General features: G+C 35.6%; 2 protein-coding genes across 2 annotated transcripts; one reads left to right on the top strand and one right to left on the bottom strand.

The window, feature by feature from the left end:
* Nucleotides 1–546: 546 nt before the first annotated feature.
* Nucleotides 547–7303, bottom strand: vtna (vitronectin a). The gene is given in 8 exon segments (NM_001020672.1): nt 547–956; nt 1744–2196; nt 4312–4464; nt 4562–4718; nt 5205–5344; nt 6608–6952; nt 7030–7149; nt 7227–7303. Coding segments are annotated over 8 exon segments (1545 nt in total). The 5' UTR covers nt 7282–7303; the 3' UTR covers nt 547–834.
* A 2407-nt stretch (nt 7304–9710) lies between these two features.
* Nucleotides 9711–19929, top strand: sarm1 (sterile alpha and TIR motif containing 1). Its single transcript, NM_001130596.1, is given in 8 exon segments — nt 9711–10473; nt 10816–11434; nt 13751–13963; nt 14063–14154; nt 14504–14830; nt 16700–16889; nt 19432–19553; nt 19714–19929. Coding segments are annotated over 8 exon segments (2142 nt in total). The 5' UTR covers nt 9711–10015; the 3' UTR covers nt 19835–19929.
* The last annotated feature ends 3022 nt before the right edge of the window (nt 19930–22951 follow it).

Here is a 22951-nt window from a genome sequence, read left to right as displayed (position 1 = left end):
TCACTGTTTTAATGCATTTTACTGTGGTGTAAATCTATACTGAGCCAAGACATGAACCCCACAGCAATTATGCAGGAAATAACTTTCTTATATATATATATATATTTTTTTTTTTAAATGCACCTGGCTTGGAATAATTTGACAGGTACTTCCTGTGTCTTTTCTCTTAAGGCTGTATATGTTCCTGTGCAATGGCATGTTTTGGTTTTTGGCCTCTCTATGCATGATAAATGAGGATCAGTCTTTACATGCATCCCTAAAGAGCAGTTGTTCTTGGCAGAATGACTCTGATCATGTAATATGAGGTTATGTAGATAAACTTTGCCTTATAAAACTGCCTGCTATTGGCAGTAGACTAAGAATGGAGCATGAAACCACAATAAACAGATAACGTGTGTCAAAACATTGACTGGAAATGTTCATGACATTGGTTGTTGGCAGTAAAAACCACAAGAAACTGTCTTTAACTGTGCCGATTAAGATAAAAGCCAAAAAGTGAAAGCAATTCCTGTTAATACGGTGTAATTAAGAGAACTTTCAAAGGCATTGATGTTTATTGAAGATTGCAGACGATCTTTTTATTTTCATATTAGTACAATTCTAATATGATCAAATCCATATATTGGTTCATTAAAGCTGTTATACTTTGAATAAAAATTACATGATGACTGAGCATGAGTAAGAATATAACTCAGAGTAGTTCCTACGGTGGCCTGTAAAACATTATGAATAGCGTCTTTCTATTAGTGTGAAAACCAGCACAGATATTGTATAAAGGAACTTATTTTTGTTGTATGATAAATACTATTGAATGGCAGTGTTTTATAGATGGACTCATCGTTTTTCTGCTCCCGACGTGTCTTTGCAGCCAAGCCAGTATTTTCCAATAGGTCTTGGGTATGGAGGGTTGGCATAGTCAACACGCTTCGTTTGGAGATTCACTCTGTAATACTTATCTGTAAAAAACAAATATGAAAATGTCACCTGAATACAATATAATGGATTAGAGTAGAATAAAAATGATATCTGAAAGCAATTATTATCGTTTTCAGTTTCTACATGACAGAAAATAATTCAATTTTAATATTAAATATTATAGAAAGGCATAACTACAGTGTAGACTAATATACTATATTTTATATAGTATACATTTCAAATCATACAGTCAAGTCATTAAAGAAAATTAAAGAGCAGATTAATTCTGATTAAAGAGTTCAAATAACTATAACTATTATTTTACTGTAAATATAATATAATATAACATTATACACTAATAAAATTCGGTCAATTGTTAAATAAAATAAAATAACAGATTAATTCAGATTAAATAATTCCAATAATAATTTGTGACTATATTACTTTAAATATAATATAATATAATATAATATAATATAATATAATATAATATAATAAAATATATTATATAATATAATGTAATACAATGTAATATAAAATAGTAATGTAAAATAATAAAATAAAATAAAATAAAAATAAAATAATAAATAATAAAACATAATATAATAAAATATAATATGATATAATATAATATAATAAAATATAATATAACATAATATAATATAATATAATATAATATGATATAATATAATATAATATAATATAATATAATATAATATAATATGATATAATATAATAAAATATAATATAATATAATAAAATATATTATATTATATTATAATGTGATGTAATATATTATGATATAATATTTTCATTCATTTCCATTACCTCCTTTGAAGAAATAGACACTCTGTAAAGGCTGACTCCTGCGCAGTATGTTGTAGACGATGTCTTCAGTAGGCTTGTATCTGTAGTCATAATCGTAGTCATTTTGTCTGTCATAATAGTAGTCTCTGCGTCTGTCTTGGTCTCGCCACCTGTCCTGCCCAAACCTCTGACTGAACTCCTGCCCAATGCTGATTCCCCTTTCAGCCATGCTCTCCCAGTAGGGTGATCTGTTCTGTCTGCGTCTGGAGCCCCACTGCTGCCCATAACGCTGGTCCCACTGCTGCCCATATTGCTGACCCTGCTGCTGGTCCCAGTCCTGACGATTTCTGTCCTGGCGCCTTCTGTTTTGCCATCTCGGAGTGACGTAGAGTCTGCCGACTAGCACAGCATCTACTGGGGATTTGATACCAATCCAGTCTCTGTTGATGAAGTGATGGCCGTGATGACTCTGAGCTGGAGGAATGGAAGTAGTATATGTTTACACACCATGTGTGAATTCATCAGCTCCATTTCCATCCCAGTTCTAATACATTACTCATTAGCATTTCTGTGTGGTTTTAACGACTTCAAATACATCTTATAAAATCATTTGAGTTTGGATTTCATCAGAAATATTGTTGTTGACATGAAAAAAGTAATTTAAAATGCAGTAAATGGTTAAACATTGCGTCGTTACAATTTGTATTCCTACATTTCTAAGCAAAATCACAAAAAAATCTATGTCCAGTGGTGACTCTCTAATTTAGCATAATTTAATAAATTTCAACTCTTCTAAATTAAAAAGGAAAATCATTAAATCGTTAATAAATACCACAGCCCTAATTTTAAAAGAGTTTTGTTTTTTTGATAAATGGCAATCATTTTTTTGTATCCATATAATTTTAAATACATAGCAACTTGATCCATTTTGTCACTGAAAACCATGTGGTCTGGTGTGACATTATAATTTAAGTTTAAATGTGCAATTCCAATGAAAACTTTAATTAAATGAAGGACCCTTTTAAAGATCATGTTACTGAAGCCCTTTTAAGCTCATAATGTGCACCTGTTAAGTTTTGTCTCATAATTTTTCACATAGTTAACTTTTTTTTTGGAACCACTGTAAAATTATTATATTTTGTTAAACTTTGGTGACACCTCTATTTATTGAAAATATTGAACAAGTATGACAAGTCATGAAGCAAAAAAATATTATTTAGAATTTCATATAAAATAGGACTAAATAAAGATAAGTGTCCAACAATGAAGATAAATCCCTCTCAAGCTATTTGTATATACAGTTGAAGTCAGAATTATTAGCCCTCCTGTTTATTTATTTCTCCAATTTCTGTTTAACCGAAAGAAGACTTTTCCTAAACTTAATAACTTAATAATAACTTAATAGTTTTGATAACTCATTTCTAAAAACTGATTTATTTTATCTTTGTCATGATGACAGTAAATAATATTTGACTAGATTTTTTTCAAGACACTTCTATACAGTGACATTTAAAGGCAATTTAAATGTAATTAGGGTAATTAGGCAAGTCATTGTATAACGATGGTTTGTTCAGTAGACAAAAAATATAGCTTAAATGGGTAATAATTTTGACTTCAAAATGTTTTATAAACTATTAAAAAATGCTTTTGTTCTAGCCAAAATAAAACAAATAAGACTTTCTCCAGAAGAAAAAACATTATCAGACATACTGTAAAAATGTCCTTGTTCTGTTAAACATTATTTAGGAAATATTTGAAAAAATAAAAAAAAATCAAAGGGGGTTTAATCATTCTGATTGCAACTACAAAATAAAAAATGGTGAGAGAATTGTTTTTCTTCAAAAATTTTATTATACAAAAACATATTACTGCCTATCTGTCAACTACGCATATATTACTAAAGTAATATCTATATAACTTTAAAAGTGTTTTATTTTTTTTAAAGTACAGTGTCATTTCGTGACTGAAAGGGAATTTAACGTGGTCCCTGACCTTTTTCCCCTGCTAATTGTGAATAGAAAAGTCAGAATTGTGAAATTGAAATATTCATACTCATAATTCATACTCATAATGAATTCTTCCTTATTCTTCAATTATGTCATACAGCCTTGTCTTGTAACTTTACAGATATTTTACATGCGTAAACAGCAACATTACAGACTAAAGGAAGCACAATAGAACCACTTTGTTGATGTTGACAGCATGCTAGAATGTGACCCTTGACCGTAAAACCTTATCATATCTTAAGTCATTTGTTGCATAGGAATACCTTTTATCGGTCAAAGTTATAATTTTTTTGATGCCAAAAATCATTTTGTAACTTTCCTCATAAATATATCAAAACTTAATTTTTGATCAATAATATACAGTGCTGAGAACTTCATTTGGACAACTTTACAGGCAATCTTTACATTGTTTAACCCCAGATTCCAGATTTTAAACAGTTGTATCCGGGCCAAATATTATCCTAAAAAAACATACAACACTGCAAAGCTTATTTATTTAGATTTCAGATGACATACAAAATTAAATTAATAAATAAAAATCAACACGTATGACTGGTTTTGTGGTCCGGGGTCAGAAATTTACCTCCACCAAAAAGCTGGTTGAAATGCTCAGTCCATCGGTCGTAGTATATATCGGTGTATCTTCTGAAGAGCATTGAGGGAGATCTCAGTGACATCTTAATGCATTCCTCATGGGATGGCTGGTGCTTGAACTCATAATGGTAATATTGATCTCCTGTAAAGTAGGAATGTACGGTTTCACCAATGTACATGAAATTAAAGTTCACCAGTGTACATTTAAATTCAATCCATTCTTAAAAGGCAGGACTGACCCTTAAAAAAATAAACCTTCTCTTTGCCATGATGGCTGTGTGCAGGAGTGGCAAAGGCAGCGTCCAGATGATCCGGTATCTTCTCAAATCCCACAGCTATGTCTCGTGGGAAGTCATCATCTAATACACCATCATCAAACCTCCAGTATTTATTACCCTGGGGATCATATAGTATTATTCATACATTCATTTTTCTTTCGGCTTAGTCCCTTTATTAATCTGGGGTCACCACAGAGGAACAAACCGCCAACTTATCCAGAATATGTTTCACGCAGTGGATGCACTTCCAGCTGCAACCCATCACTGGAAAACATCCATATACACTTATTTACGCACAAACATTAGGGACAATTCAGCTTGCCCAATTCACCTATACCACATGTTTTTGAACTTGTGGGGTAAACCGGAGCACCCGGAGGAAACCCATGCGAACACGGGGAGAACATGCAAACTCCACACAGAAATGCCAAATATAATATTATGCTCAATCATTTACAATCTTGAAGTGAAGCAAGTTTATTAATTCCCAACAATACAATTAAATATAACGCTATATGTTATATATTTCAGATATTTTAAATGACATTTGATTAATGTATAAAGATTGTCTGCCTTACAGATATAAATCTGAAGTCATCCATACCTTGAAGATGTATGTTTTTCCTTGGCAGTTTATGCGAGTGAAAGCAGCATCAATTGGACCTTTTATTCCCCAGATGTCTTCGATGAGCTTTGGGTAACCCGGTAATACCGATTTCTCGTCTAGCTCAAAAAAATATTCACCTGGCGACATAAATGAATATCATTTTAAATGAGCAAAAAATGTGTAAAAGCATAAGTATAAGTGGTAAGAGCCCTGAATTTGTGAAAGTAATGTAATCATTTTATTTTATTATGTATTATTTTTGGTCTGTTTTTTTGTCAGCTGTTGTGCTGCCACCTATGGAGCATACTAGTCACTGCACTGTAGGAGAGTCAATATCAGCTGAACCTAATCAGCAAGAAGCATGCCAGTGGGTAGAAACTCAAACGCTACTTTGGAAGACATTGAGAAAATGTTGTAAGATGTTTGTTTTGGAACCTGTTTGGGAAGCAAGAATAAAAAAGGATCGAGCAAGTGTCGTGCGTCTAAAAACAATACCTCCTGGTGACAGTGAAATCAACAAGGAATTCACTGTCCCAGCTAGTTCATGTTATCTCACGGTCCATTGACTTTATCGTAATAATAATTATCATGTTTACAAGCCTTTTGCACTATTTACTTTTACATTAAACTGTATTTTTTGCACTATTTACTGTTTTACATCTGCATAACTCTGGTTTGCGCTCAGTACCATTTGCCCTTAAGAGTAATTGTATTGTTTACCAAATTTTATTTTTTACTTATATTTTTACACTACATTTTACGTATAGTTGTACTTTTTGAAATTTATTTTAAAAACTCTAAGTTTTGTATTAATATTATAAGTGGCACCTAGGGTCTGAGAGTAATGCAATTTCGATTCTCTGTATGTCCTACATGTGGTTGAATTGACAATAAATCTGACTTTGACTTGACTTAAGCACAGTGCTAAATTTTAATAATGCATTATTACATTTTAATCTACACTGTAAAAAAATGTAATAACAAAAAGTCAAGGCAGCAAGTATATTTATTTTGCTTTAACTTATTTTAATTAGTCAATCACGTTTCAGCTCTTAATCTTTTAAGTTACACAAAGCTTAACCTAATATTTTTAGGCTGTCCGACTGATTTGACTTTGAGACGATTATAAAAGCTTATTTGATTCAACTAAAACATTTAAGGTAGCTAGAATTGTTTTTCAGTGTATGTATTGTTCATTTATGTTGGGAAATACATTAACTTGCAAAGCCATGCATTGTAAAGTATTACCAAACATCCTGTAAAGTCAGAACTCAAACTTCAAAAGTCCAAAAAATGCTTTCATTGACAAATTGGCAATATTATTATTATTAAAAATAAGTCCAACTGAGGTATAAAGTAATATTGTAAACTTTTAAAATTTTTGTTCATCTCTGCTGTACCTCTGAATGCATATATAGAGCCATTTTTGAGCTGCATGAAGGCATCAAAGGGTCTGCCGCTGCACACCTCTGCATCAGGGTCTTTGGCTTTAGTTGGTGTGGGCTGAGCAGTTGTGGTTGCACCTGGTGTTGTGGCAGGGTTTTTATTGGTTGGAGTGGCAGCAGTGGCAACGACTGGTGTTGGCTCATTCGCTGTATCCAAAACTGGTGTTACCATGCTGGATATTTCCAAAGGAGATGGAGACAAAACTCTGACCTGCGGTCTAGATCTGATTGGAACCTCTGTGCTGTTTGTTTCCTCATCATAATCATCCTCGGGGTGAGAAGGAAAGGTGTCTCCACGAGCTGAAACATAAACAGTTTATCATTTGGACATGTTTAGGGTTCATGTGAATTAATGGGTATTTTAAGACGACACTTACCCTTGATACGACATAAGGACTCATAGTCGGTGCAGCAGCTCTTGTAGTATGTGCACATCGAGTCACACTGACAGCTTTTGGTGGCGTCAAACCCATTTTCACAGCGCTCAATACATGACTCTGAAAGAAAGAAGACTGCATATTCAAGATAACGCAGAAAATGTAACAAAGAAACTGTGCATTCTTCTTATTCTTACCTTCAGCCGCGTCTGCAAAAGAAAGCAGTACGAGAAGCAGAAGAAAAACCCTCATCCTGGTGTTTCACAGAGAATGTGACTGAAAAACAGACCATCTGGGGAAAGAGAAATCAGTGGATCAATAGATTTAGAGGTCACTCACCCTCTTTTGTTTACTTAAACTTATTTTCTTTGACTTAAACTTTTCTCTTTTACTTTTTATTGTCTTTCATCTTTGTTCAGTAAGCAGGACATACACGAAACACTCCTACACAAATATTGTAGTATACTTTAGTTTAATTTATGTAGTCATACAAACCTTAGCACAGCATTGGGTAATTACTACAGCATAGTGCTTTACTATTGTGTGCTTCAAAAACACTATAGTGTTTACCATATTTTTTCATGTGGGTGATCAAAGTAAAAAACAAATAATGCTTGTTTTCAACTTTCTAAAGTTATAAGGCGGGGTTCTCCTTTAGAAAAACATGAGAGTGAATTGCTCAAGATTTGGGACAACAACCCTGTCGACCTCTGTGAAGAGTGAATGATTAATAGACCACCATTCTCTAACATTATTCACTGATGATTTGAATTTAAACTTTAGTTTAGCTTACTTATTTGTTTCAAGAGTTTACACTTAGCTAATGATTGAAAATAAAGCTCATTTGGCATGCTTTCCCGGGAGAGAGCCCTGGGCTTATAGGATCCTCGAGCCCTGCTGCCCTGGGCTCGCTCTTGTTAGCAGAGCAAGATCGTAGTTTGAGCTCAAGTAGATCTCGATGAACTCCACTGCTTATTTCTGGCTAATGACAGATATAGGGATGGCTAAGGAGAGATATACAGCTTGCTAAGAACTTGACTATGTTGCCAATTTCGGTATGTTGAATTTACTTAGGTTGCGTATTTTTTGGACTGTGCAAGGAAACCAAAGAACCCGGGGAAAACTCACACGAGTACAGGGAGAACGAGCAAACTCTGCACAGAAATGTTGACTGGTTTAGTAGGGACTTTAACCAGAGACATTCTTGCTGGGGGGCAACAGTGCTAATCCCTGGGCCACTGTGTCACCTATCTAGGACGGAGGGGGAGTAGGGGTGAGTGGGGTAAGACAAAGATACTGCATTAAGAATCTGGTTGTTTATAGTGAGTTAGGAATGATCTGATTTATGAATCAACTGTAAGCTAATGTGGGACCAGCTGTGGACAATTAGTTTATATTTAATCTTCACTTATTTTGACTACTGAACAGATAAAAAAAATGTTACTGATGGGTGTTATATGCAGTGATTAAAAAGAGTTTACACACTGAGCAAAACAGGCTGACTGTAGAAACCTCATGAATATTTAAGTGGCTCATAAGTGAGGTAGTTTTTGTGATTGTTTGTAGATGAGTGTTGCTATGGTGCAGTTTTCCTGCACAATTGGGCTCTTTTAAAAATGCAGTTGCAGGAAAAAATATGAAATTTTGTGTGTTTTTGACTACTTTTGTAACATGTTGCAGTTGCCAAAATGTCTCTTTCTTGCAAATACAAAATAAAAACTCAATCTTTTTAATAATATCAATGGTTCTGAAAGTTACGTAGAATAATTGTTTGGTGTGCATAGACAGTGAGTAGGCTACTTTAACACAAATACTGTATCTAAAATAAGTATCACAAAATATCAAATAAGTCTAAAATAAGGCGTCCATCCAGCCACTGACAAACCCCTGGGTAGGGTTTGGGGTGGGGTTAGGTAAGCTTATTAAAAAGCATTGGATGCAGCTCAGATTGCACTGCACCAGGTCTGCATGCAGACCCAAGAAACTCAAATAGGTTTTGAACAAGTAAAGGTTTTTGGGTGAACTAGCGTTAACAGGGATCAAACACAGTTAGCTCAGAAAAAAAGTTTTCATAACATAAATCTTTAAGTAATTATAAGTGACAAGCTAATAAAACGCCCTTTATCTGGGCAGTGAAAGCCACCTAATTAAATATAGCACCTGACAACAAGAGGCATTCAGAAATGTGCTGCTGATGTTATTTAAACTTTAAATATTTGCAATAAGTTAACATTAGTGGCTAAAGGCTATATGGCATTTGGGCTGAAACCGCAATGAGCATTTATGAGGTTAACAGCCTAATTGTTTAGTTTAGACAATTTAGTACTAAGCACAAATCAGTCGACTCGTTGCCTCAAATGTAATCATGTAACAGCGCGTTTTCGTCTTTCTCCAGCAGGGGGAACCCAACACTGAACAGCACATGCCTGTGATGCTGAGGCAGATCCTCCACATCCACATCATCTACAAACACTGGGCGGGTCTACAAGCGGACACTAAGGATGCTCGAAGATCCTTTATCAACAAGCGTGACTATTTAAAATTTAACGCATTCAGATTGCTTTTTCAAAACAAATAACTACAACTTCAGTTGGCTTTCTCAATGGACTCTGTGAGGGTGGGAAAAGGAGAGTGGAAACAGTCGTCTTTGTCTGACAATTTACAATCGACTTCCAGTGTACAGCAATACAAGCCGGCGAATGTCTATATTTCCTCAAAATACCAAGATTCAGCATGCTATTTAGGTTTTAAATAACCGTCGCGGTCTCCTTCTGAAGGTGGATTGATCACAAAGGCTCTGACGTCATTTGTGTTTATATTTTGTTTCTGACATCAGCGGGATAATGTGCTGTGATGATAACAGTCGCTGATAATCAATTATCTCGCATAAGAGTGCAGCTAATAAAGGGAATGAGTTAAATTTCCGTCACAGTCGATAAACAAAGAAACATAAGAACGATTGTAGCAACAGACAATCAGCTGGTAGATGTTTTTGTCCCTCGTCGTTTACCTTAGCAAGATTTGCCGTTATCTCTCCATGTTTAGCTCCGACAGGCTCACGGTTCCCGAATATGTCAGTAGTCGGCTGCACAACCGCAGGACGGCCCCCGACCCCAGGGCTGTGTCCCCGGGGATCAGCACCGACGTCCAGGCCGTGTTGGACGGCTCTCTCCCCGCGTTGCGCTCTGCTATCAGAACACTGAGGTCTTCCAAAGACACGGGGGACTTGGAAGAGACCCGCCGGGCCATTGCTGAGACTTTCCAGCTGGTTGAGGAGGCCTGGGTCTTGCCCACAGTGGGCCGACGGGTAGCGGAGGAGATCTGCAACAGAATCCGGCTGGATGGCGGTTTGGAGCTGCTCTTGCAGTTGATGCAGACTCCTGCTGTGGAAATCACATACGAGTCTGCCAAACTGCTTGAACAGATACTGGTGTCAGAAAACAGGTGAGGAACGTTTCAGAGGAAGTGTGGTTTTTGTTCATGTGGGCCTTTAAAAGTATTAAAAAAACATTTCAAAGACGGACACAGTTTGAAAAATTTTAGTACATTTTGAGTGTTGCTATTTTTGTGAGCATAAGATCAATTCATGTGTCCAATAAAAATCCTATTGCGATTACAGTAAAAAGTAAATTCAAAAGTCATGTATCATTCATTTGTAGGGGCCATCTGGTGTGATTATATTATATTATATTATATTATATATAGTTAGTTTGTTGTTGGATTAAAAGCTTACATCAGAATTATTGCATATGCATCTCAGTAATTGTATATGAACATTTTCTCCAGGGATTATGTTGCACGTATGGGGCTCGGCGTCATCCTGAACCTGACCCGTGAGCAGGAGGATGCCCAGCTGGCACGGAGCGTGTCTGGCATCCTTGAGCACATGTTTAAACACACAGAGGAAACATCTGCACAGCTCATCACCAATGGGGCGCTGGACACCATCCTGTACTGGTGCCGTGGCACAGACCCCACCGTCCTGCGACACTGTGCTGTCGCCCTGTCAAACTGTGCCATGTACGGCGGCCACCGATGCCAGCGTCTAATGATCGAGAAGCAGGCGGCAGAATGGCTGTTTCCTCTGGCGTTCTCCAAAGAGGACGAGCTGATCCGCTTTCATGCCTGTCTGGCGGTGGCTGTGCTGGCTGCTAATAGAGAGATGGAGAAAGAAGTAGTGAAGTCTGGCACTCTGGAGCTGGTGGAGCCCTTTATTGCGTCGTTAGACCCGGATGAGTTTGCGCGTAACATGCTGGACAGCGCAGACAGCATGCAGGGCAGAACGGCTGCAGATCTGCAACACCTGCTGCCTCTGCTGGATGGCACACGTCTGGAGGGCAAATGCATCGCTGCTTTTTACCTGTGTGTGGAGACTAGCATCAAATCACGACAACGTAATACCAAGGTCAGGCAGAAACTAGACTCTACAAGATTTCTAGGTTTTCATTTTGGTGCTATTCTTGACAGTATATATAATCTGTATAACAGTACAAGCTATTAATAATTTTAGATACAAATAAAATAAAATGTTTTTATATATATTAACAAGCATACAAATTCTAAAAATAATTTGCTTTAATTATAGATTAAGAGTACAAAGACAGAGTTAATTATATTTAAAAAACACAGTTAGGGCGACGCAGTGGCGCAGTAGGTAGTGCTGTCGCCTCACAGCAAGAAGGTTGCTGGGTCGCTGGTTCGAGCTTCGGCTCAGTTGGCGTTTCTGTGTGGAGTTTGCATGTTCTCCCTGCGTTAGCGTGGGTTTCCTCCGGGTGCTCCGGTTTCCCCCACAGTCCAAAGACATGCGGTACAGGTGAATTGGGTAGGCTAAATTGTCATTAGTGTATGAGTGTTAGTGTGGATGTTTCCCAGAGATAGGTTGCGGCTTTAAGGGCATCTGCTGCATAAAAACTTGCTGGATAAGTTGGCGGTGCATTCCGCTGTGGCGATCCCGGATTAATGAAGGGACTATGCCGACAAGAAAATGAATGAATGAATGAAAATCCAGTTAGTTTCAGCTTTCTTCTTCAGAAAAAAAAAATGTTAGGTAATAGGGATGCTCCGATTGATTGGCCGGAGATCGGTATCAGCCGATAATCACATTTTATGACTTGATTGGTACTCTCTAATCTGGCTGTTCACACTGACCAATTGCAAGTGTTCATTTAAGTGTTTACAAGCAGAGGAAGATCCATTTGAACTTCTTACACATCAAATATGCGCTACAAACTTTTTCTTCATTGAAACTGGTTGGATTCTCCTTCCCACATTTGCAGTATTTCCAAATGGCATTTTTAGCAATTTTTCTTACCAAATTTTTATCTGTCTTGTGTACTTTTTTATGCAAAGCTGCTTCTGACAATGACATGTTTACAATAAACTGTTATAAGAGACATGTTTAAGGGATTAAATGCAACATCCTTCATTTATTCTCTTAGGAAAGTAGAGATCTCCACTTAGTAATATACGTGGAGGGAAACGTTGCTTATTGCATTATACAGCTTGAAGCATCAGAATCAGTACTCTGTATTGATCACAATGACGAGGAATCGCTACTCTGTATCAGCTTCAGGAATCCTGATCGGAGCATCCCTATTAGGAAATATTTACTAGGGAAATGTTTTTTTAAAAAAGAATGACATTTTCACAGGGCTAATATTTTAGATTTCAAGTGTATATTTATGATAATAATTACAATCAGGGCTTTTTTGGCCCTCAGAGATAGCCTAAACCAGTGTTTCTCAACCACGTTCCTGGAGGACCATCAGCTCTGCACATTTTCCAAGTCTCCTTAACCAAACACACCTGATTCAGATCATCAGCACATTAGCAGAGGCTGCGTCCGAAACTGCATACTTCCATACTATATAGTACGCTAAAAACAGTATGCGAGCCGAGTAGTATGTCTGAATTCATAGAATTCGAAAATCAGTACGCGAGAAATACCTGGATGACCTATTACTTTCGGTGAGATTCTAAAGTGCATGTCTCCTGCATGCTGTGCTATCCCATGGTGCCTCGCGAGAGAATTCATGAATTGGAGTGAAGCGATGAAACTGATGTGTGTAGTTCATGTGACAATGACAAAATGGCAGATATAGTACGTCCAAATTCCATTCATACTGCTCACATTCACACTGTATAGAACATACTTTTTAAATGGCCGAGTAGTACGTTTAAATTCAAATACAGTACCTACTGAGTAGTAGGCTGTTTCGGACACAGCCAGAGACTGAAATACCAGTAATGGGTGTGACAGACAAAAAGAGATCCAAAACATGCAGTGCTGGTGGTTCTACAGGAACATGGTTGAGAACACTGGCCTAAACTATTGTAAAACAAGATTTTTTTTCGTAATTTTTAACATGATTAAAAATAGATAGACATTTAAGTTGCTAACTTTTTAACAACTACCAAATTAAAAATTTAAAACATTTAAATGTTGTTTTACACTAGTTAAACCCAATAAACCCACATTGTGCCCTAATGATGGTACATAATTTACATATTTACATTAATAAACCAAAGAAATAATTACCTTTTACATTAGTTATAATGTAATTATATTATAATTACATCAGTTGCATATTTATGCAGCAAATTTGATGTTTCAGAAATAATAAAGCGATTTTATTTGATTAAATTATAATTAGTAAAAAAGATTTTATTTAAATAATGCTGATATATGTTTCATGTAATATTTTCTTGGATCTTTGTTTAGATATTTCAGGAGATTGGTGCTGTTCAGAGTCTAAAGAGGATCGTCATGTACTCCAGTAATGCCACCGTCTGCTCTCTGGCTAAGCGGGCCTTAAAAATGATGAGTGAGGAGGTCCCGAGGCGCATCCTGTCATCTGTACCCAACTGGAAGAGTGGAGAGGTGCAGACCTGGCTGCAGCAGATTGGCTTCAGTGCATTCTCTGAACGCTTTCAGGTCTGTTGAGCTCACCAAAATGAAGCTGGAAGATGTGTTGATATCATGCAGGTGTTTCCTTCAGTTTTTAAACACAGTCTTGTGCACCACATCTCTCAGGAACTGCAGGTGGATGGAGATCTGTTGCTCAATATCACGGAACAGGATCTGATCCAGGATCTGGGCATGACGTCTGGGCTCACTCGCAAGAGGCTAGTGTTTCTCAGTGGTTGGACATTCTTGCATATTTATGCAAATTTTTTTACATGTATAATCATTTAAAGCATGCAGTTCTTTAGTTAACGGTGATCTAAAATCAATAAAATAAAAAGAATAAATAATTTCACAACAATAAGCTTCTAATAATGTTTACTAAATTGAGTGGCAGAGGTAGCTGTTAAGAAGATTTTAAATTTTTCTAATTCATTATTGGATCAAACTTACTATACATAGAATTATTATCCACACTAGTGACTGACAGCCACACAAAATCCAATTACAATCATCCAAAACGAAAACATTTATTATTATTGAAACAGTTCCATCTCACCCTCTCTACAGGTTTCTTCGAGATCTACGTGTGCTGAAAACCTACGCCAATTACTCCACATGTGACCCCAATAACCTGGCAGACTGGCTGGCTGATGCAGACCCTCGGTTCCGCCAATACACCTACGGCCTGGTTCAGTCAGGAGTTGATCGAAACAATATAGTCCACATCACAGACCAACAGCTGCTGACTGACTGCCATGTAGAGAATGGCATCCATCGTGCCAAGATCCTTTCTGCTGCCCGACGCCCATCTAAACCCTGCTTAACCGATTCCCAGCCTAAGGGCCCTGATGTGTTCATCAGTTACCGACGCACTACGGGTTCACAGCTTGCCAGGTCAGATCACACATAACATGCTTCAGCATGCTTTACATGTACATTAATTTATTTACTTACGCCGTTTCAGCATCTTTGTCTATATTGATGATAAGAACCAGTTAATTCATATATGATCATCTTAAAAGACAATTCGGTATCTTCAATTGACCTAACATGCATGTCTTTGGGCTGTTGGAGGAAACCAAAGTATCCGGTGTAAACACACACTGACACAGGGGTAACATGAAAACTTTTTTTTTTAATAATAGCACCTTAGATTACCCATTTTATTGCCATATATACAGTTAAAGTACAAGCTGTCCTGTGAAATTTAAATTCGTTGAAAAATATTTCCCAAGTGCTGTTTAAGAAGTTTTTCCCAACATTTAAAAAAATATTTCTAATAACTAATTTCTTTTATTTTTGCCATATCTATGTTAGGTTATTCAGGTAAGTCATTGATTTATAGTGTTTTGTTGTTATTGACTTTAAGTAAAAATGTTTCAAACATTTCTTTCCAGGCAAACTAAAAGAAAAAAGATATTTTCCAAAAGAAGAAAAAATATTACAGGAAATAATGTGAAATTTTTTTGCTATGGTAAATCTTAAACATACTGGGAAATATCTGTAAAAGGAAAAAAAAATTAAAAGGAGGGAGTTCCTGCTCTGCTAAGTGATAAAGTGATTCATTCAAAATGGCTTATATAATTATATAATATAAAATTAGCTTTATATTTTATATATATATATATATATATATATATATATATATATATATATATATATATATATATATATATATATATATACACCAGTTTTGCTCTGAGGTGGAAAAATATTACGCTTTTGTTATTTATAAATAATTGTGTTGAATTTTATTATTAGTTGTTTATCGGTTAACTTGTTTTTGTATTTAACAAGACTATACATAATGTAATGGAGAATAAGAAACTACAGATTTTGTCAGTATAGATCCAACAAACAAAAAAAGCACATCCTCCTTATTTATTAATGTTAGTATCAACAAAAACAGAGTAAGCCTTCTGTGTAGACTAAAACAGGTTTCTGAGTCTTCTGAAAGGATTTGGGTGATCCTGAAAGTCTTAAAGGGGTGGTCCAGAGTGAATTTTTAAGGCTTGGTTGTGTTTACATGGTGCAAAGCAATGTGTGCTCACGCTTCATTTGTAAAAATTACATTATTTGTTATATATATCTTATTTGATTATATACAGCTAATCTGCTAACACGAAAAAATATGACATATGTCATATTTCTTAATTCCTCCAAAAGCCTGCCCTCAAGAGCTTCTGATTGGCCAGCTAACATGATGGCAGCGTCACACCTCTACTAGCACATGCTTTGCCTCTGCTGTGTAAATACTGTCAGTCAGTGTAACTGTAAATGACCTCTCAAATGTTAGCTATATCTTTTTTTAAATATTCTCTGGAACATAATTAAAATTAAACTACAAACACTTCTGTCTTTGTGTTGTGTCCTTTGCAAGCCCAAAATACAGAAACAGAAGAAGCTCTGTGAAATAGCAGCGTTTGGACTGCATTTTAGCTTTCTGTGCTATAACATTACAGCGCCTCCAGCCACGCCCCTTCGCTGCATGGGGATTATGACATCAATTACCCGGATGTTTTTTTTGTAGTCCCCAAACTTCGTTCGCTGTAGGCTTTGCTAAGCTAACTCTGTAAAAGACAAAGGCTCCCTTTGTATTGAACCTTGAGCATATTACATTCAGAGATGTTGTTTATGTTAACACAGCTACATTACACATTTTTAAATATGATATAATATTGGACAACCCTTTAATTGTTAATTGGTTCATAAAATAAATTGAAATGCAGAGGATAAAGGACTGTCTCTTCTGTTTCTCTGCAGCTTGCTAAAGGTGCACTTACAGTTACGTGGCTTCAGTGTCTTCATCGACGTGGAGAAGCTGGAAGCAGGCAGGTTTGAGGAGAAGCTGATCACAAGCGTCCAGAGAGCACGCAACTTCATTTTAGTGCTGTCTGCCAATGCTTTGGACAAATGCATGGGTGACGTGGCTATGAAGGACTGGGTTCATAAGGTTAGATGCAGAAATCTCCATATATTAACACTATATGGTATACTATATTAACGTTATATTTTTTGCAATTTGATAACTTAGAGAGTTAAATTTAAGACTCTTAAGACATTTTTAAGACCATTATGAATGAAATTTTAGACCCATAAAGAGCTAAAGGCTAAATGGAAATGGCCCAGATGGAAAAGATTTTTATTTGCCCATCAAAAATATATATAATTTAATACATTTAATAATACAAAAATACATTTATGATAAAAATATAAATATTTTAGATTTTATCTCTTAGCTAAATATTTTAAATATTTTGTTAAAACAAGCAAGCTTTACTTGTATTCAAACACTTTTTTCCAACATAAACTTTCTTTAAAATAATTTTAAAAAATGAACAAATGTTTTAAAAGTTTTCAAAACTATAATAAACTAAATCTACAATCTGTCCAGGTCGGTGTCCAGCAGTAAATACAAGGAGAACTAATAAACAGATGTTACTGTAAGGTAAAAAATTAAACCATTATGATAAAGAGAGTAAAAATGACTTTTTTAAATAAAAAGTTTAAAGTTTTATTCAGATGATTGTTGGTGATTGTATGGGTTTTGGCCAGATTTGGTAGCAATACATGAACAAAGGAAAATTAAGACCTGTTTAAAAAAGATTCAAGACCAACAACACAATGGGCCCTATCATACACCCGGCGCAGTGTGGCGCAAGGCACGGCGCAATAGTCTTTTGGTAGTTTCAGCTTGGCGCAAGAGTCGTTTTGAGGCGTTGCGCTACGCTGTTTAAATAGAAAATGCATTAGCGCTCATTTTTGCGCCCATAGGCGTTCTGGTCTAAAAAGGAAGGCGTTCTGAGGCGCACTGCTGGCGCGTTGCTATTTTGAGAATCTATAATTGATTCTTCATTAGACCAAAGCTAACCCAGTCTAAACTCCGGCGCAGAGTTGCGCCTCGCTTACACACTGCTTAATACGCACAAGAGAGCAATAGGCAAATATCTTTTCATATGAAAAAATGTAAATATTAAGGATATATATAGTACATAATAAGAATAGATATAGAATATAAATATAAAGGATTAAATATTACAAAACATATTATTTTCTAGCCTACATAAATATGAAAAACCACTGCTTTTATGTCTTCTTCATCTCGGGAGGCTTTTTCAGTTCATTCATACCAATTTGCTTTTTGTATAATGTTATTATTATTAGCAGTATTATTTATTATATCCATATTTATATTTGTTTTATTAAAAACAAGCTTAGATTTGCCCACCTGTCAGGTTTTAGACCATATGGGGCACAGCATGTGTTTTAGGATATAACTCAGGTTTTTGGGCACATTTTGCTATTATTATTCATTTATTCGTTTGCTGGAAATTAGAACTGAATTTAGAAATAGTTTTGAAACGAATATTTGCGCTTAACAAACAAAAGTATTTATTTATAGACTAATTGATGTCTGTGCGTAAAGGTTTCCCTATCCAAGAGCGAAAGTGATCCATTATCTCTCATTCTCACGCAGTAGATGCTCTATTTAACAGTTTTCTGTAAAAAAACTGTTTACTGTTTGCTTGTGAAATGCTCATTTTTTCCACTTAGACTTACTTTGCGTCCTGTAAATAGCAAATGCGTTCTTGGCGCGACGCAGCTGACTCTTAAAGAGAATGGGAGATGAGACTCTAATTGGTTTATTCTCAAAACACACCTATAACTCATTAAGAAAATGAACTCAACCCTTTTAGAACATACGGCGTGGCGCAAGGCTGATTTCTTGTCCTTAAATTAGCAAAAACGCATCCTGACACGCCCTGAAGGCGTTTGCGCCCTGCGTTTTGCGCATGGACCGTCAAAATAAAGCCCAATATTTCAGTAAATTTAAGACTTTTTAAGGCCTAAAATTTAGATTTTGAGATTTAAGACTTTTTAAGACCCTGCAGAAACCCTGAACTTAGTTGAAATAAAACACACATCTATAATTCCCTGACATTACTAAATATGTGTATATTTCCTTCTAACATTAATTAAATTACAAAATACAAAAGAGTTAGATTTGTTTTCTACCTCGAACTTCCATAGCAATCAAAATGACCACATGCATTTTAGTTGTCGCGGACATTCATGGGTGCTCTAGTAGCCTAACTAGATTTATAGACTGTATTGCTAAAAAAAAAAAATTTAGGGTGATGACTTAATTTAATATGATGTCAGACTTTCAAGGCTTAATTTTAATATCTCAATAGAAGCTTTGAATGTAAATATGACGCAACAATATGACGTCTTTTACGAGAATGTTTACATTCTGACCGCTATGGTAATTCTAGTAGTTATAGAATTCTGATAGTTCCAGTGTCAAGTTACCAACAACTTACACACTCTCAAAGGCTTCCATCATTAGTCATTAAACCCCTATTTTATAACCGATGAATATTTTCTCAGAATACATCAAAACATTCCTGACGCCAACACACCTCAAAATGTGTTATTGTATATCTTTGTATCATCAATCTGCCATGCAAAGCTAAATATTTTGTTTTCCACAGGAGATCGTCACCGCTCTGAATGGAAAGAAGAACATTGTTCCTGTAACTGATAACTTTGTGTGGCCTGATCCAACCTCTCTGCCGGAGGACATGAGCACCATTCTAAAATTTAATGGCATTAAGTGAGTCAACACTCTGATTGACTAAACAACCTGTTGTTGTTACTTTTTGACACTTAATACATACCACTCTTGTAACTGGCAGTTACCAGATCAATGATAGCTTTTAATGACACTTGCGCTAATTTAATTGTAGAGGTAATGAATGCAAATCTCTTCACAGGTGGTCCCATGAGTATCAAGAAGCCACAATAGAAAAGATTCTGCGCTTTCTCGAGGGATGCCCAAGTCAAGAGAAACCAGATGGGGCAAAAACGGACAAAAAAGAGCCACAAAAGAAGTAGAACACTAGTTTAAAAGTCTTTTATCGCCTGTAATAAGTAGGTGTTTCAAATAATTACACCACAACACAACTGTTTACCCCTCAGAGGCCAGTGTTTCCTTCATATTCTTAATATATGCATGTAGCTGGTCTAATTCCTGTTGGGGATATATTTTGGGAAAAGAATGTAATTTACATTGGGATACAATAGAGCTTTAAAGGTTTGGACAAAATAGCAACATTTTGGTGAGATTTCACTTGTTAAAAAAAAAAAATCTTCACTTCCATTGTGTGGATTCCTATTGAAAGTACTGGATTTTGTCAATGAAAATTCACCAGACAACAGCAAATATGACCACAGTTTAATTAGATTGTTCTTATAAAATGAAAATGCTGTCATTTACTAAAGATGATTTGAAGAATGTTGGGAACCACTAGCCGTTTACATCTATAGTGTTTATTTTTCCTATTATAGAAGTCAATGGCTACCGTTGACAACATTCTTCAAAATATCTTCATTTGTGTTCAACATAAAAAGAAAGTTTTGGGAAACATTTGAGGGAGAGTAAATGATCATTTTGATTTTTGGAGTGAACTATCCTTTTAATGAACATTTGGAGTGAATTACTAGTACTGCATAATGGAAGTCGACAGCATAAGTGGCTTTAAATAACACTGAAAATACATCAGCTGCGCTAAAATAATAATTAATAATCATATAAACTTTGCTCCTAGAATTGAGGGCGATTTCTATTACTCAGGATTTATTGTATTTATGACATCAGCATAAAGCTAAGCATAGTCAATCCACTGTTATATACTAAATAGTCTTGCATTTAAGCATTAATAGATAGACTTTTGGAACATTAAACATAATTTTTTTAAATTTTCTTCAGTAGGCCCTTCATGGCTAACAAGTTTATGCTGTCGTTATAGTAAGTACCCTGCATCATTAACATTTTTCACTTCTGACAAATGTCCCAGCAGTTCATGAAACCCACATTAAATCATTATGGTTATTTATCTCCTCATGCAGTATTAACAAAAATAGCTCAAAACACTGCTTTAGAGGCTTTCTAAGGATTTGTGAAAATACTATACAGCTGCTTTGAGTCACAGATACGTTTTCAGCCACTGTGAGGATGCAAGGGGTCGAGGAAAATGCATTTAAGAACACTTCAAGCTTTATCCTGCTGTTAAACTCCCTACCGTTGCCTTATGATGTTTGTCTTTCAGGTGTAATACAGTGCGTCAAACCTGTATGAAATAATGTCCTTTTTTTCAGAATTAAACAGCAATAAAGCTCGTTTCAGAAAACATCTTTTTATTTTGTACTTCCATATTCCATTTAATCTAATCTAGCACAGAAATGCTGGGATAATGGATTTGATATTTTTTTAGACACAAAAAGCATTTTAGATTTTATTTTCACTTCCTGTTAGAAAACCACGCATACAAGCCATTATTGCACGAGTTTCTTCACAAATCCACATGACTCTCAGCTGTTTTTGCAGATTTGACATGTTTAGATCACAACCAACATGTGGAAGCCTCAAAGTTAATATTCACCAGTGAACCAGAGCGGTCTCCAGTTAACATTCTGAATGTCCAAATGTCAAAGCATTAGTTCACCCAAAAATGACACTTAGGTTGTAAATTATTACCCTAAAGTCATTACAATCCTTGAGATCTTCGTTCATCTCCAAAATGACAAAAAAACAAACCAAAAAAAAAGTAAAAATGTCTTTGTTCACTCGAGTCAGAATGTGGATTTACTATGAGCACAGACATTATTACAGGGTTTTAGGGGCACAAAAGTATTCTTGGAACTTCATCTAATTTCATTTGAACCCCTGAAGTCACATGGAATGTTCTGACAAAGTTTTTGGTTCCTTTTCTGGACTTTGAACATCTCAGGACCCTTGCTGTTTATGGACGAGAGAGCTAAAATATCTACATTTGTGTTTGGAAAATGAACAAGATCTCAGGGTATTGGATTGACATGAGGGCAAGTAATTTTTCATTTTTTGGACGAATTAACCCTTTAACTGTGTAATTTTCACCAAGCTGTGATGCAAAAACCGGCTTATACTGGTTTCCCAATTAGCTCTAACCGAAACTTAAGCCATTGGTTAAGCTAACATTGCTGTGTCAGGCTGCTTATAACCCTGAAATAAAGGCTGTTTCTCAATTCCAAGAACGCAGAGAACAGACTTGAACAGACTTCTTATGAAGACCTGTCTTGCCAGGTCACCTCAGAAGAATGAACTCGGGAGACTACGAGAACGGAGAACACATCTTGTGAGAAAAGAGATGCTGCGTCCTTATGATTTAAACATTACAGCATTCATACAGCGATTTATTGTTTTTCCCTTTTTAAAAAAATATACTATGCATAAAGCCTTTACAAATATGCATTGCACAATATAAATAAAACAGATTTTAATACGAATTGTAGAAAATAAACACCCTTAATGTGTATATGCCTCTTAAGATTTTCATTGAGATGTTTATATTCACCGTTTCAAACTCCTATGATAAATAAGCTTTATGTCTGAACTTTAATAAAAAACCTTTATGAAATGCTGCGCTTCCCACCTACAGTCACAATGACTTCTGGGACTTCTCAAGCGAGTTCAGTGACAAAGTCTGTATCCATGCGTCCTTGATATTAAGAACACATCGGTGATGTTTCACGCGTCCTCCGTTCTTGTGGTCTTGAGTATTGGAACTGAACTTTGGCAGTTGATTATGATGTTACATAAGGACGCAAGATCTCTGAAGAACGCATATTGAGATACAGCCACTTTTTTCATAGCACAAGTAGCATGTTGGAAAACGTATAGATGTTTTGATGTCGACCATTCCAAGATGGCGAATACTTTAAAGTGTCTGGAGTGGAGTCTAAACAGCAAGTGTGGTTTAAAATCATTAATCTTGGAACTTTCATTGCTGGTATTTAAATCTGGTGAAGTTCACAGTAATGACATTCAATTACAAACGTGATACAAAAAACAGCAATAATGCACCAAACATTAATACATTTGGGCTTAATATAAATTTTTAAAGGTTATTAGAAACAAGTTGCTGATGTTCACCAGTGCTACATAAAAAAAATCTCAAATTCATTGAAAATTAC

The sequence above is a fragment of the Danio rerio genome, chromosome 15 (assembly GCF_052040795.2).
Source record: "Danio rerio strain M-AB ecotype USA chromosome 15, GRCz13ab, whole genome shotgun sequence".
In the NCBI taxonomy this organism is placed as follows: domain Eukaryota; kingdom Metazoa; phylum Chordata; class Actinopteri; order Cypriniformes; family Danionidae; genus Danio; species Danio rerio.
This window is presented reverse-complemented; position numbering and strand designations above follow the sequence as displayed.